Here is a 12,309-nt window from a genome sequence, read left to right as displayed (position 1 = left end):
TGTGTGTGTCTCTCTGTGTGTCTGTGTGTGTGTGTTCCAGCATTAATAAGATCCCCTGTCCATAGTAACCCAAGGGTGGAGTCTTCAGATTGTGATGTCCTGCAGATGTGCAGTCTGGCTCTGCTCCACTGACTGAACACCGAGGACACAAAGAGGATCTTACTCCCAACTCTTGAGCCTGAAAAGATTCACGTTGAGGTAATTAAGACGTATGGCTTTTCTCCCAAGACGCCGAATCAGCATTAACGCCAAAAAATCCGCTGCTAAGCTGTGAGATAAACAGCCAAACACCTCATTTAGATTACTCCTCTTTAAAACGTTTCCCATTCCTGGCTCTCACTTACAGTCACTGTCATCGGCCCTCATCTTGGCTAATTACCTTAACAACAACAACTGCAATGGGCCTTAAACACTCAATTCAGTCAAAACTGCAGGGGAGCTCCAAATCAAAGAGAATCACCGCCACAAACCCAACAATTGAAGGCAAATTGGACATTTCCATTTGAATCTCTATTGCATGTAATATGGAAAAAGTCTCCCTTTGTCATCTTAATTGGGACTTTGAATGTGATTGCATGCAAAGTTCAATTCCAGGTCATGTGTTAGAATAGACAAGAAGCTGTTTGTGCAAATGTTCCAAACGCTGGAGGAAAAGGAAAGCTCTTGTTTCCTTTTGCCAATTCATCCATTTCATGTGCATTTAAATGTAAATCCCTGTGAATGCGGGGTTGTATGAATGTGGGGTTGGGTGGGGTTTCGGGGCGGGATGCCATCTCTTTGGTTTTTTTAAAAATGCATGAAGAGAGACACCTGCCTCTCCCTGCCCACGCTCTCCTGGGAGCAACGCAACACAACCATTCCAAGCCCAGGTCGCATTTGTTGGGCCTCAGAGTCTATCTCCTGCTCTTAGTCCAACATTAACTTACATATTCATGCTTTTCGAGGGAAATCTTGCCAGAAACTGTTTACAGATTCTAACCTGCCAGCGGCTCAGACTATTGATGTTTGAACGGGCAAAGCTACTAAGATCAACACAGCTTTTAAAATTAAAATTCAGCCCATGATGCGTTCCGAAGCTGCCTGCACTGTTAATGTATGTATTAAGTGTTGCCATGGTTTCCATTAAGACTTTAAATGAACCAGCACAGACCAATAATAGATTCATCAGTTTAATTAAACATCTATGTCACAATAGGATCTCCATATGCACAAAACTTCTCAATACCCAGGTTGAAGAAGTTTCCTTTCCCTCCTTTATAGGCGCTGGTGACTATCCTCGCCCATCCGTGTTCTCCCTGAAAACAAACACACACACATCATTCATAATCCAAAAACACACAAGCTAGACACACGAGAGAGAAACAAAGACCGACCCAAAACTCTCCCCACGAGTTCCTGACTATCCAGTACTCCGTCCCGTCCTCGCCCACGCCCCAGCCGGCCACGGAGATGATGTGATTCATGAAGGAGAGGGCATGAAATTCAGCAAAAACCCCTCCGGAATATTTCTCCAGGCCCGCCGTGGCCATCAGTGCACAGCTGGAAGACAGAGGAGCAGAGGAGCTGCGGATTACAGGGGGGAGAGAAGCATAGAGAGGAAAAAGAAGAGAACTAAAACCAGAATTAAGACAGAGGGATGACAAACAGAGCCACACAGCCAGCACAGGTTCAGTTGAAATGACATAATAATGTAACCCTAGAGCTTTAGATGATTCAGATGATCAGTGTTCCTCATTCAGAACTTCAAATTTCACGTTAGAGAAGGCTGAACTAAAGAGTTTCACCTTCTAATCCTGCCTTGATGCCGCCGTCACACAGTGGCCTCATATTACTTCAGAATGAGACTTTTCAAAATGAAACAAGCTTAAATTCAACACAGTAGTTTCATCAGATTTGAAGATGATTAAATATAGATGTACTAAATCTTCACTGTGACTGAGCTTTTCTTTTTTAGCAGTGAGTGTGAAACCCAGAGGATGGATTTCTCCTCTGAGGTAATTGATAATAAGCCGACGGGAGGTTCTGACGCTCTACCTGACGGGCCCGTTAGTGTAGATCTCAGCCTTCATCTTGTCCCGTCCGGCAACGTGTCCGTAGTCTCCTACTTTCCAGCGGGTGTAGTTCTGCACGACGGAGCAGGATTGAAAGAAGGAGCAGGTGCCGCACTGGTTAAACTGCTCGCACTCTGTGAAACATTGAAGACATTTTTACACTTCAATATCAGAACTTTTGCCTGATTCTTTCCTGTGTTTATGTTTTCTCCCAATTACTCCTTAAAATATAAGCATCGTCTCATGAAATAACTCGACCGGAAAAGTCTTCTTATAGCTTCTTATTTCTCCGATCTAGCAAGAATGCAGGGAGAAATAGTTTGTGAGCCTTAATAATTACTCATTAGATCGTGTTCTGAAGTGCGTCTGAGTCAGCAGCACACGTCGGTGTTTCGCCTCCCAAAACACCAGCCTGTCACAAATATGCACAGTCTAAGTTTAGAGAGAAAGTGAATCTGGAGTTTAATGATTCTCTAAAGGGCTGCAGCAGTCAGATGAGCTGCACTGTCCTGGAAAGAGTTCACACTAAAGGAAGGAGGAGTAAAGAATCCTATCATTGAATGATGGAAGAGAACTTAATAGACGTAACGACAAACATATATTTCTCTTACTTTGGTTTTTGGCTTGATAGTTGTTGCAGGTTTCATCGGGGATGCCTTGCTCGTGGGCATAGGCGTAAACCCGCATGTGGTCTCCTCCGTAACACGAGCCTGCCCCCCCGCAGTCGATCACCGTCTGGACCGACAGGTAGGCGGAGGGCCAGGCGCCGCCACGCTTGATGTTGATGCGATCTGGCACAACACAAACACACACACACACAAACACACAAACACACCCGGTGAGGAAAACGCTACAAATACTTGTGTAAAAATGTGTTTCACAGTTACAGTTTCAATTCTTCCCTTTTCTCCCCCCGCCCCCCATCCCTCATCCCATCACCATGGTTACCAGCTAGAGCACTGGTGGCTCCCATGGCCCAGCAGGAGCCACAGTACTGAGGGATGTGTTGGTTCCTCGTGACGCTCACATAATTCTTCCCATTGATGTTCCTCCAGTCCCACGCCAGAGGAAGATCTGACGCGTTCACATACTCGTGCGGCCGGGGGTAAGTCCTGGAACGAGTCCATGACAACAACAAGTATGTAAGCATCACTGAAAGAGCTGTTAGAATGTAGAAATAATAGTTATAATATGAGATAATGTCACGTGTACACTCACTTAACGATTTTCAAACGTGTTAAACTGAAGATGCAGTTTCACAAAGTCACAATTCTTCTTCTTCAACCTTTATTATGCACCGTCTCTCATGTATTTCATATTTATGACAGCTGTCAGGATGGCCGAGCGGTCTAAGGCGCCAGACTCAAGGAATTTGCCTTCCCGAGCAAAGGGACTTCTGGTCTCCAATTGGAGGCGTGGGTTCAAATCCCACTTCTGACAAATTATTTTTATGTATACACAACAACAACACCAGGTCAGATTCCTTGTATATAATCTGATATGTACTTAGCAATACATTTCAATCTAATTCTAATGAGCTTTTCGTACACAACACGTCGATTTCACACATACAAACACACAATTAGATAATGAAAATCGGAATTGGAATAAAAATGCCCCTCAATTCATCTTCATCCTATTCCACTCTCTACTGTTGACTCCATGTCCCACATATATGAGAAAAAGTGTACACGCATATGACGTCTTACTCACCCGTGGTCGCGTGATCTCTCCATATATACACACACAGGATATATATATATAGATGTGTATAAACTACTTAGTCACTCTATGTTACTCTATTACCGTAAATACTCGAATGAGGTACTATAATAAAATAAATCTTATCCGTTAGATAACAATGCACTCATCATTTGATACGATATTATAAGATGCCTCTAGGAATGTAATAACGTACGTTTGACTGAAGAATCCCTATTATTGTGTAGTTAGATTGCGTAGAACAATAACAGATCTGTCTTTATTGACCTTTACTTCAGTCTTTCAGCAGTAACAGTGAACAGTCCCGTCATGTCGTCCTCACAGTCAGACAGTAACTAAAGTTGTTTACCTGACAGGCTGCGCACTGTTGTCCTCGCTGGGTTTGAAACAAGGCTCTGACAGAAGCGAGGAGGCGCTGAGCAGCAGAGGACGCGATGATAAACAAAGCAGCAGAGCGGCGACACACGGCGCCATGATGCCTCCTCTCTTCACGCTGACACGTTTAAGGCGCCCTCTGCTGGCGAGTGCGGTTATGACAACGTTTTAGCAGTAAGTACCTTAATGCCTTTTAATCCAATAAAGACACTGGGACAAATAAGGAAATACTCCGCTTCCAAAGTTTGTTAACTTATTGTATTATTGATCATTAATTGTTATAAGTAAATTAACAAGTAACTACGTCATCAGGTGAATGTAGTGGAGTAAAAAATACAATATTTTTGTTGCACCATGTGTGGATTATATTGTGCAAGTGTACTTAATTAGCTGATAGCTCTGTGTTTGTTTACTCCTGTTGAATCATTTTACTTTGGAGATCACCAAAGTCTTCTCAATCTAAATAAGCGTTGCATTAAAGCAGATTTCGCCGGCTCAGCGGGAAACTTCCAAACAACACATCAGTGCTCAGTCCCAATCACATTACACACTCACACCTAATGCAGTGCGCCATGATTGGTTATGTTTGAACAGATAATATGCGGCTCTTAACAAGGTTACACTGAAGGATGAGGCTCAACTCCAATCAAGGGCTGCTTTTGAGTGGCCAGGCACTACTGCTGTGTGTTTTTAATGGTCCAAAAACGCCAATCAAATTACGGCGTGCATTAGGTAGCTAATGAACCCTCACCAGGAACATTAGATCAATCACTCACCAGTTGTTGTTTGTTATGTAATCCATCTTCAGAGTGTGTTTATCCTCCTGGTGATGATGCTGAGCATCAACAGGAAGAGCTGCAGCAGCAACAGGAAGAGCTGCCGGGTAATGCTGATGTAAGAAGAAGCTGAGATGAGAGAGACAGAAAGTCATTCTGTCTAGCAAAGAACGTCAAAGTGAAACTGGATGATGTCACTCATTCACCAATCGCTAGTTGGTGTGGAGTCGTGCTCATCTAAATAGTTTTAGGATTATTTCCACAGATTCCCTTGTGATTTCTTCATCGCAGCCAGAAAACATTTCTGATTCAGTGAATTTGCTCAATTCTTGTTTGAACAACATCAACAGTTAATATCAGCTTCTGTTGTTTCAGATCCAAAGAGCAAAGTGCATCAATATCCTAGAGTCATACAGGGGAGGGAAACCCATCAGAGAAGAATTAGAGTTGTAAATTTCCTGCTCCAATCTGCTCTTGAGCAAGGCTTTGGGCACCCATTAACATTATTAGTCTTTAAAATCAGAAAGAGCAGAGTTCCTGAGAGTCAAAATGATGAATAATAGATCTGAGTGAACCTGTGAAGCTGTGTGTTACTAACATCTGCTGTCCTTCAGTGAACCTCCACTGTGTTTGACTGCAGACTCAGACTCCTCCTCGCTCCTTCAGCCTCACACTTCATCGTGTTTCTGGCTGTGACTGAGCACTGAGAAGCCTTTTGTATCATGAAACACAGAGATTGTTGTCTTCTGCAGTGCCGGTTGCAGCAGGGAGGAATGAAGTGCGGATGACCTTTGACCTCTTAGGTCATCACTGCTGTGTTAAAAGCTTAAACGATTCCCTGTTTAGGGGCTTCTTCAGATGCACAAACAAGCCTCAATAATGCATGAAGCAGCAAAGGGCAGACCCTCAATCTGAGTGCTGTGAATGTTTGGAGATGCACTGTTGGAAACAGTCTGGAGGTAATGTAAGACAACTGTCAACATATCACTTCTTTATGATTAAAGCAACATCCGGGGACGCGTGCATTAAGGAGCTTTCTCTGCCTGCTAATGCTGAGACCATACACACCTACAATCATCAGTCAATAACATTGCATTTATCCCCCCTCAATACACAATAATGAGATCATTTGTTTGGTCTGTTCCATCCAGCAGGGCAGCAAAGCGATCTCACACTCTGGGCTGAGAGTCTATCACATCTGCAGCAGTGACAGATGTGATGAAGACATTTAACACATTGTAGCCCACATGTCCCCCGTGCCTGGTACCGTCCTCTGACTCGTCCCTAAAGATCCAAAGTCATTCTCAGGCCAGATTGGATACATGATCCCTCCATCATGTTTTGCTTCTGTCCTGTGGTCTCTTCCCAGTCGGACGTGGCTGGAATCCCAGCATGAAAGCTTTCTGTTCTGGTTAGAGCGGCCTCTTCCAGGATCACAAGCTATGCTATTATGTTTGTCATGGCCTTTGCGTTGAGGACATCTCTAACCAATTGGAACATTCAGGGGACTCTTTGGACTGAGATGTAAATGAAAAATGATGCTGTTCAGTCCCAATCGTAACCCAGTAACAAACACTTTGATTCATTTGAGTTTGACACTAAATCCCAAACCCAACATTTACAGAAATGACCAACAGAGGTTTGATCCTCCAAGTGGACATATAAGGAATTTTGGAGTCACAAGGTTTCATCTGACAGCTGCCGTAAGTATATTTTCAAATTCTCCAAGAGCCGCTTTGTCCACAGCCGCCACAGTAAAAGGCCCACTTAAGCAGAAACACCTTCAGAGTGCATGGAAAGTGCATCCATGTAAATATTGAGAACACACGGTGTGGATTTCACTTTGGATCAATAGTGAAGCAATGTGGACGATAATCTCATTTCCACTCGTGTTTTCTTGTTGGTAAATGCTGCTTCAAACTGGAAATACAATTTGTTCGGTGAAATCACAGGTAATTCAGCATTTGCAATGATTTGTTCCGTTTGCTTGCATGTTTATGTCCACAGACTTTGGAGAGGCAGTAACCATGCAGCTTATCCACAGAATAAATTAGAATACTAAATCTCCATAGTTCAGTTTATGATACTTACTGTAGATGGAATGAGTTGGGCAGTGTTGTGAATGTAACAGCAGCATTCTATAGCTGATCTATTTCTGATGAATGTTAGTTTGCTGTGTGACATAGTTTCATCAAATCAATAAAGTCTGAACCATTTTTCACTCAAAAGCACTCTGACTTTGGCTGTTTGCTATTCTGAGACTTAATGCCGACTGCCTTTAGGCCATTATAAATAGCACATTCAATTTTAGACACATTCATGTTTGGAGGCATCAAAAGAACAAGAATGATTAAAAAAAATGTTGTATTCATCACAATTGTGATTTTCTTGAGGCGGCTGATTCAGGAGAAACTGAACCAAACCCCCGCTGTGGTCAAGTCAGAGCTTTGTGTCCATTTGGCCAAAGGAGAGAGAGAGTATCAATAACTCTCTCCACAAAGGGATGAATAATGGATCAAAGACAACTGTTACTTAAGATTCACACTGAGGGATTAGATCAGCAGCTCTGAACTTCAGACGATAAGAAACAAATCAAGGCCTGACATGTTCTGAGGTGGGTTATTGATTATTGTTGGCTGCCATCCAGGCCCGGTGGTGACTGGCTGACTGCTCTCACATGACTCCCAGAGCTGCACAACATCCAGCCTGTCTGCATTTCCAGGGAAAATTCCACAGGGCAGCTTCGTATGTTGATCATCTCTTAAAAGTCAACGTTCCCTCAGCAGCCTTTATCTGTTTGTTTTCTTATTTTCACAAACCGAATCCATTTAGGTGATTAAGCCAAAGCATGATTCATCAGAAGCTGGACCTTACTGTTTTTAAGTGCGCTGTGTTTCCACATGTAGGTACAGCAGGGTCATTTGGCTCCGTCCTGATGAATCCCATAATGCTTTGCTTTCCTTCTGCCTAATGCACTTTGGAGGAAATGTCGGTGTATAATCTCCTTGTCAATACAGTCAATAAACATATCAGAGCGCGCATTTAATTGATGATTGATGGTTTTAATTCACATGTTAATGTTGCATTACAGACTTAGAGCTCGGCCCCGCCCTCTGCATCTTCATGCACAATGAGTAAACATGAGGTCAGCGCCGCATGGCTTTAATCTGAAATGCAGCTTTCTTCACGTGGGTGATAAATAACCTTAAGTGGAGCTTTAAGTCTTTTTGTTCCTGGGAAATAAGATGGAACCAGTTACAGTAAATCCAACATTAGGGATTTCCCACATGCCACATTATAATTAAATTAGTATTAATGGACATTCCTTGCTTCCGTAGACGATGATTTTACTCTGACAAATGATTTTCCTATGGCTAATGATGAGCAGAAAGGAGGATTAAACTTGTGATGTTACACTGCTGGAGCGCTTCGGGGAAACTTAAAATTGGGAATGAATAAATAACTTCAGTCTCAAATGATTTTCTGCTCATGTTGAAACAAAACCTTGACGTTTATTTAAAAAAAGAATCAAATTCAGCTGTAGACTCAAGCTCTCAGTGTGCAGATGAAAGAGCTGCAGACTCCAATGTGACAGTTTGGAAAGGATTAAAGACAATCTGCTTCATTTCTTCAGCTGCACCTTCTCTGACATTTTGCTTCATATTTCCCTTTATTTTAGATGCTGTATATCTAAACTAAAGAAATATCTTCTCTGGGAATCTGCAGAAGGATGAGAGGACACTGAGGTTGATGTTTGAGGCTCAGCGCTGCCATGACATCAACCTGTTTACCCCAAACAACAGACAATTGAGTTAAATGCAATCAGAGAGGATATTTTGCTACAACAGCCGCAATTGTTCCAAGGAATGAAAACACTGGAGTAAAACATTTTCCTGCCTTGGAGGAGGATTCTGACAGGCCTGTTTTGTGGTAACACGGATTATGGTGTAGTAGTGGACGTGCAGGTTGATATCCCGTCAGTAGGCGTCGCTGTTTCCCTCTCATTAACAGCTGGGGAGCAGCTCTGCAGGGATGCGCTGATCACACAAAGTCTCCCGTTTGAAGCGTAGAAACACCGTTATTTTTCTTGTTTGTAACCTTTAGTGTCGCGTTTATCTAGTTATACACAAAGGAAGCTGTTAAAAGGGTGAATACTTAAATCCATAATAATAAATTAACACATTTAAATACTTATTCAAACACATTTTTCCCAAATCCAAAGGCAAAGCTGCGGGTTTGTGGGACGTTATCTCGTTATTTATATCTTAACGTGGTTGTGTTTTGCGGCCTTTTGCGTCCCAACCTGTCATCAATCCCACCTCTTGCTTCCCAATTATCACCGGGGGCGGGTCGCGATCCATTCCTGACTTCTGATTGGCCGGATCATCTGTCAGTCACAGGCTCCAGCCCCGTAGCCTCCTATTGGCGTAATACCGTCCACACACCGAGAAGAAGTCAGAAAGTCAAATTTCACCAGGGGGGACACAGGGGGAGGACAGACAGCAGACAGGACAGACGGGACAGACAGGCGGGACTCACTCACAGCGCCCTGAACGCACCACCACATCAAAGTTTTTATTTTTAAGTCTGTTTTGAACACTTTGATTGCTGCTCACCGGTGTGTTTCGGTCGTGAACGCAGAGTTAATTGGACTTGAGGGACTTGTTGTTGGTTTCGTCTTTCCTCCGTCATTTTTACGCGCTGTGCGTCCGCGTTACGCACCTGAGTCACCATGACTTCTGGCACCGCTTAAACTTCAACCCAAACCATGAGCGGTGGCGCCGGTAACCGGTGACATGCCCGCTGTGGCGTAACCTGACCCGGTGGAATAAGCGGAGTCCAGGTGTCTGCATGAGGGCGCGCCGCTGCGGCCGTGTGGACCAGGAGCGCACCGCCGGATCTGATGGCAGCCGGGATCTGACAGTGCTCAGGACTTTGGGATGCGACGCAGAGCTTAGAGAGTCACTCCCCGGCTCCTGTTAGCTGGATCCGGCTCGGCCATGGCCTCGGAGGTGGTGTGCGGGCTCGTCTTCAGGTTGCTGCTGCCAGTGTGTCTCGCAGCCGGTAAGTCGCTCTTTAAAGTCAATTTAAAACATAAACTCTAATACTTTTGTACAATTTGAGCACGTTCTTTTGTTTCACTGTCACGTTAAATTCAGTATGAGTTCAGATTTGTCAGATTCTGGCTGCTGTTAGGGCACAGAAAGCAGAATGAATGAGCCTCCAGTATGTTGGGCTCCTGTGTTGTTGACCTCCTGATGCTGGAGGTTAAAGGTTCGCTGGCTGGACCTGCACAGGAGCTCCACAGTGAACCAGGAGCTTCAGCGTTCTTCACCTGCAGCCTGTGATTGGGTTAAGCGATGAAACACAGCCGACAGCGTCCATCACAAACAGCCTCTGGCCTCAAAATGCATCTTTTCCTCTTTAAACTCAAAGCTTGGCGTCCTGGTTCACTTCCTCCTATCATCACTTTCTATTCTCATTCAATCAAACCCATAACTTCAACACTCTGCACCTTATTGACATGGTTTGGTGCTATTATATCCATCTGTAATTCATCTCTTGGTGGTCCAGTGTAGCTTCAGAGTTTAGCTGATTGGGTATTAATGACCCTGCAGTGTCCGAGGCGGCTTTGACCTCAGCCTTATTGATCCCTGAATTGGTCGATCGGTCTTACACGCCCGTAGTATAATCGTCCTTAAAATACATTTCTGTTGGCTGGACGGCACAGTGGCTGCATCTGTGACTCGTCCTTCCTCGGGGCTTCGTCAGCCTCACCGACGCTCTGACCTTCAGCCAGCGGCGCTTTTTGCAGCTTCTCTATTGTTTATAGCTCTTAGTAACTTTGTTGAGAAAGCTGTCATATGCATGTGGTGTGTATGTGTGTTCTAGAATGCTCTGTTGGAGTCACTCCCTTGCTATGCAGATTCGGGGGCTGAGTCATCGCTGACATTTGCAGTTTATTTGACTCGTTATTCTGAGTTAAGAATGGTCGAAAGTGACTTTTAGCAGTTTTTCCACACGGAGCGAGTCAGAGAAACACTGGGAGCTCTGACCTTATTAATCTCACTGTCAGAGAGGAATCAGCTCCTCTCACGTCCTCCAAGTCTAACGGGGAAGTCAGGTGGAGATGAAGCCGGAGCTGTGATGCCCAACCGGGAGCGTTAGGCTGGATTAAATGGAGTTTACTTTGTGTTTGAAGCTGTGGTAGGCCACAAGTGAAAAGGCTATGGCGTCTAAACCGCCACTGTGGTGTGTGGGACTGTGTGAGACTTACGAGGCTGAGGTACTTTTAACGCTAACAGCATGCTTTCTATAGATAAGCCCCACTCAGTCCCACCATAATGCATCACCTGACAGCCCGACGCCCCCTTTATTTCCAAAAGCAATTGTGAGCCCATGCATTGTCTCCATTAATTGGTGGAAAGTCGTTTTAACAGTATGAATTAATAATGTGGTTGTGAGGGAGAGAAGAATTGCCTTCCCGTTATCGTAAACATACCTTTAATATTTTATGTTTTTTCAAAGTGCAAACGAGCACTCGCCATTCACTGGAGCTGCTGCACCACGGCAACGGACAGGATGAGGGAAATGTAAAGTGGAAAGCAGGGGATGTATACAGCGACAGGCAGCGTTTGGACGGGCAGATGCAGCGCCGACGTCTCCCCGGCTTCCTGCCTCCTCTCCCCTCCTCTCCTCTCCTCTCCTCTCCTCTCCTCTCCTCTCCTTTCCTCTCCTCCAGATGATGCTTCTGTCATCAGCACCACTGCCGGCTGAGCTTCCTTAGTGCTCCCTGCTTGTCCAGCACTTTACACACTTTAGATGGTGGAGATTCTTATCAGTGACACACTCCCAGGCTGCCTTACTGAAATAACTTTTCTGTCAAAGATCTCATCTTAATTGAGAACTAAATTGAGAACCATTAACCTGTCGGCTCTCAAATCATGCAAATTATGCTGGAAGATCACAGGGTTGACTTCTTTTGTTGACTCTTTTGTTGCTGTGATCTGAGTCTGAGTCTTGTTTTGAGTGCTGGATGAAAACAGAGGATGTTATTTGACTCCAGACGCTTCCTTTATGTGGCGTGTGCTGTATGTTCAGCGTTGTCATATAGGTACACCCTGCTGCCCTGCTGCTGCTGACGTGTTTTCCCGTTGGCCATCTGACAGCACCTCTATTGAAAAGCGTGCAACTGTTGTGCTCGTGTGTACACAGCCCTCTGACACACACACACACACACACACATTTATGAACAGTTACATTTTGCTCCTGGAGTCTGGAGGATGAAAGTTATTGTGAGCAGGATGAATCAGAGCAGAGAGGCGGGTGAGAGGTGGCGATGGACCTCAGAGCTCCGCCTGGACTCGCTCTGCCCCTTTAGGTCC

The 12,309-nt window shown here is 44.5% G+C and overlaps 2 protein-coding genes and 1 non-coding gene across 5 annotated transcripts in view; 2 read left to right on the top strand and 1 right to left on the bottom strand.

Annotated features, from left to right (window-relative positions):
* Window positions 1-1,156: 1,156 nt before the first annotated feature.
* LOC142996589 (cathepsin Z) lies at window positions 1,157-5,014 on the bottom strand. 2 transcript variants are annotated; one of them, XM_076147565.1, is made up of 6 exons: window positions 4,925-5,014; window positions 3,000-3,163; window positions 2,663-2,842; window positions 2,035-2,185; window positions 1,374-1,539; window positions 1,157-1,295 (listed from the first exon to the last, which is right to left on the bottom strand). In XM_076147565.1, the coding sequence occupies exons 1-6, from the start codon at window positions 4,948-4,950 to the stop codon at window positions 1,182-1,184; spliced, it is 801 nt and encodes a 266-aa protein (XP_076003680.1). In that variant the 5' UTR covers window positions 4,951-5,014; the 3' UTR covers window positions 1,157-1,181. The 2 variants fall into 2 exon arrangements, with proteins under 2 accessions (XP_076003680.1, XP_076003671.1); XM_076147556.1 differs by lacking the exon at window positions 4,925-5,014 and adding an exon at window positions 4,123-4,310.
* On the top strand, window positions 3,382-3,491 carry trnal-caa (transfer RNA leucine (anticodon CAA)). Its single transcript has 2 exons — window positions 3,382-3,419; window positions 3,446-3,491. It is a non-coding gene; the product is annotated as a tRNA-Leu (tRNA).
* A 4,383-nt stretch (window positions 5,015-9,397) lies between the features above and the next one.
* piezo2b (piezo-type mechanosensitive ion channel component 2b) overlaps window positions 9,398-12,309 on the top strand; it is a 56,692-nt gene continuing 53,780 nt past the window's right edge. For both annotated transcript variants that reach the window (XM_076148312.1, XM_076148313.1), the window contains exon 1: window positions 9,398-9,988. In XM_076148312.1, coding sequence (XP_076004427.1) covers window positions 9,925-9,988 — 64 coding nt within the window. In that variant the 5' untranslated portion in view covers window positions 9,398-9,924. The remainder of the gene's footprint in view (window positions 9,989-12,309) is intronic.

The sequence above is a fragment of the Genypterus blacodes genome, unplaced genomic scaffold, assembly GCF_046128005.1.
Source record: "Genypterus blacodes isolate CSIRO-AG114 ecotype Tasmania unplaced genomic scaffold, CSIRO-AGI_Gbla_v1 ptg000005l_1, whole genome shotgun sequence".
Taxonomy (NCBI): Eukaryota; Metazoa; Chordata; class Actinopteri; order Ophidiiformes; family Ophidiidae; genus Genypterus; species Genypterus blacodes.
The sequence above is the reverse complement of the archived record's forward strand: the minus strand, read 5'-3'. Positions and strand labels throughout refer to the sequence as shown.

Coding starts and splice junctions, on each gene's coding strand:
- LOC142996589 (XM_076147556.1), bottom strand. CDS start 4,247: ATGGCGCCGTGTGTCGCCGCTCTGCTGCTTTGTTTATCATCGCGTCCT. Junction 2,843..2,999: donor AGCCACCAGTGCTCTAGCTG/GTAACCATGGTG, acceptor GTGTTGTGCCAG/ATCGCATCAACATCAAGCGT. Junction 2,186..2,662: donor CTATCAAGCCAAAAACCAAA/GTAAGAGAAATA, acceptor AATGTTTCACAG/AGTGCGAGCAGTTTAACCAG.